Source organism: Grammomys surdaster, unplaced genomic scaffold, assembly GCF_004785775.1.
Source record: "Grammomys surdaster isolate TR1022 unplaced genomic scaffold, NIH_TR_1.0 975, whole genome shotgun sequence".
Classification (NCBI taxonomy): domain Eukaryota; kingdom Metazoa; phylum Chordata; class Mammalia; order Rodentia; family Muridae; genus Grammomys; species Grammomys surdaster.
In genome coordinates this window covers 4290-7043 of record NW_021605394.1, presented here as the reverse complement: position 1 = coordinate 7043, position 2754 = coordinate 4290, and the positions used below count along the sequence as shown (strand labels likewise).

Genomic DNA, 2754 nt, shown 5'->3' with positions numbered 1-2754 from the left:
GTCTTAGAATAGATACCTTAGAAAACAGAAACGGAAAACAAGAGTTTTGGAATATGTGAAGACATAGAGATCTTGGACATTGCTGACTGGGAAGGTAAAATGTAGCCATGAGACACGGCCTTGTGGTGCCTCAAAATAACAATGTAAAGAATTGCATTCAACTCTTTCTACATCCAGGATTGTAGCGGGTGGAACTGATTCACAAGGACTTTTGGAAATGGACAGAGGCAGTGGTGACAGAGCAGCGTGAACAGACCTTATGCTGCTGAACTGTACGTTTTAGAATCTCTAAAATGGTAAATCTTAAAAATTAAAAAAAAACATTGTGTATGGATGTTTTGCCTGCAGGTATTTCTGTGCACCGCATGCATGCCTGGCATCCTAGGAGGACAGAACACAGTGTTGAATTCCCTGAAACTGCAGTTACAAGTAATGAGCTGCTATGTGGGTGTTGGGAATTGAACCCTCAGTCCCATAAACCATATATGTACACTACCACACACCAAAAAAAAAAGTGTCAGAAAAAAAGCATCTTGGACAAAGAAGCCCCACTGTAAATGCCAGAATAAGGATAAAAATCTCAGTCTATGGGTCGACAAGATGGCTCATCTGGTAAGGGCGCCTGCCAACTACCAGTACCTACTCCCCACCGACAGACACACACAAACAAATGTGTAAACAAATTTGGGTAAGTGAAATGGTTTAGCAGATCCCGAGCTTGTTGCCAAGCCTAACCCACCTGAGTTCAATACCCAGTCTCCAGGCTCCCACAAGCTGCCCTCGGACCTCCACCATGGGCCTGGAACACGCACACAAATGAATACGTGCAAATGTAATAAGAAACTCGACACAAGTCCTTTCTACCTATGGATTTTACACGGATGACTCTAACAAACCCTGGAGCTAAACTACTCAGAAAAAAAAATGTCTACAGCAAAAATATATATATATATATGGTTTCCTGCTGTCCTTGACCATTGAGACTAGTGTCTGTGTAGTACTCGTAGTATGCACTGGAAATAATCTAAAGGTTTGAGTGTGTGTGAGTGTGTGCACAGTATCGTGAGTGCTTTACTGGACTCTAAGGTTTGTGTGTCTGACTCAGACCCTAAACTCTTAAATCACTTTGCATTTCTATTTACGATATTGACGTCTGTTGCTGCTATTACTGACAGGGTCTCACAGTGTAACCTGGGCTGGCCTTGTACTCCTATTCTTCCTGCTTTGTTCTCTCTCTCTCTCTTCCCCTCTCCTCCCCCGCTCCCTCTCTTTCTCCCCCTCTCTCTTCCTCTCTCTCTCCAGGGTCTTCCTATGTAGCCTGTAATTCCAGGCTAACCTGGAACTTGCTATGTAGACAAGGCTGGTTGGGAAGTCATAGAGATCCATGGGTCTCTGCCTCTGGGGTGCTGGAGTTAAAGGCGCCGTGCTTAGCTTGCTTTGTGTTTTACCGTGAATTGACTCGCATCCGTCACCATGGTGGCTGTATTTGTATCTTGTGCTGTATTTTCTCCTTGTAGCTTTTACCCATTTTGCACACCCCTGATAAAGAAATTGCACCCACCCCTCAACACTATGGAGTAAGAAGGGTGGAGAGTCACTCACCTATTATGTCCAGCTGGACTGGGTCACTCAGTCCATGACTGACTGGATTGGAGACTTCACACTGATACTTGCCAGCATCTTCCCTCTTAATAGGGTCTATTCTGAGGGTGCTATTGTTCTGAGAGAGCGTCATCCTGTCTGTGAGCCGCAGATTCTGGTCATTGAAGAGCCAACGGATTCCAGAGATGTCAGTGTCATTGGAGAAGCAGATCAGGGTCACAGAGTCGAGTTCTTTGACTGTGGTGTTGATGACATGGATGTCGGGCTTAGTCACTGGCTCTGTGGACAAACAGAGGAGGGGACCAGCTGAGAGTCCTTCATCCTTAGAGATCTCAACCAGCTCATAGGGCCCACGAGATGAAATGGCCCTCTGTAAGGTCGCAAGCTTGGGTTCAAGATAAGGTCTGTAAGGAGAGAGGCGTAAAGTCCTCCTACCCAGATCACCCACAGTGACCTCTGACTCAGGATATGTGTATAGATTCCTCACCAGGAACCTCTCCATCCCATAGATCCAGAAACCTCACTGGGGGTGGGAGGGATGTTTTTCCCATTGAGTTTTGTACAAACTTTCTCAGCGAGTGTGGTGTCAAGTACCTCCGTTATAAAATAGCTTTCTATTTGGTAGATAATTTGTCATGGGGTTAAGATGGCCCAGCTAATCTTGAAGATGTTAAAGCCTAGACCTCAGGACCTAGAGAAATTCCCAAACTAAAGAATTTCTATGAGAAGAAAGCTGTTACCTCCTTGCCCCATGGATCTGGATTAAATGCCACAGTGAAGAAGTGAATGGCCACAGTGTTGACAACAGCTGGCCACTCTAATGCTCACTACCGATTTCTTTTAAAGACAGGTCTCACTGTACAGTCCTGGATAGCCTGGAACTCGCTCTGTACACCAGGCTGGCTTTAAACTCAGAGACCCACCTGCCTCAGCCTCCTGAGTGCTGGGATTCGAGGTGTGCGCCACCACACGTGGACCTTACCACACAGGTCTCTCAGTGGGTTTCTTGTCCATTCCTCTAAACAGAAACTCAACATGAAGGTTCCTGTTCTGCAAGCCAGTATCCTTCACTGTTCTCAGGGATCACCATGTGCTGGTGTCATGCTGGTGTCCTGAGCTCACTCAGCCGGACCTTTAGAGCCAGGACACAGT

The 2754-nt window shown here is 46.2% G+C and overlaps 1 protein-coding gene across 1 annotated transcript in view; it reads right to left on the bottom strand.

Annotated features, from left to right (window-relative positions):
* Positions 1–2754, bottom strand: part of LOC114634544 (carcinoembryonic antigen-related cell adhesion molecule 1-like) — a gene marked incomplete at its 5' end in the record, with an annotated part of 13478 nt that overhangs the window by 6440 nt on the left and 4284 nt on the right. Inside the window, 1 exon segment of the mRNA XM_028783129.1 lies at positions 1599–1881. Coding sequence (XP_028638962.1) covers positions 1599–1881 — 283 coding nt within the window.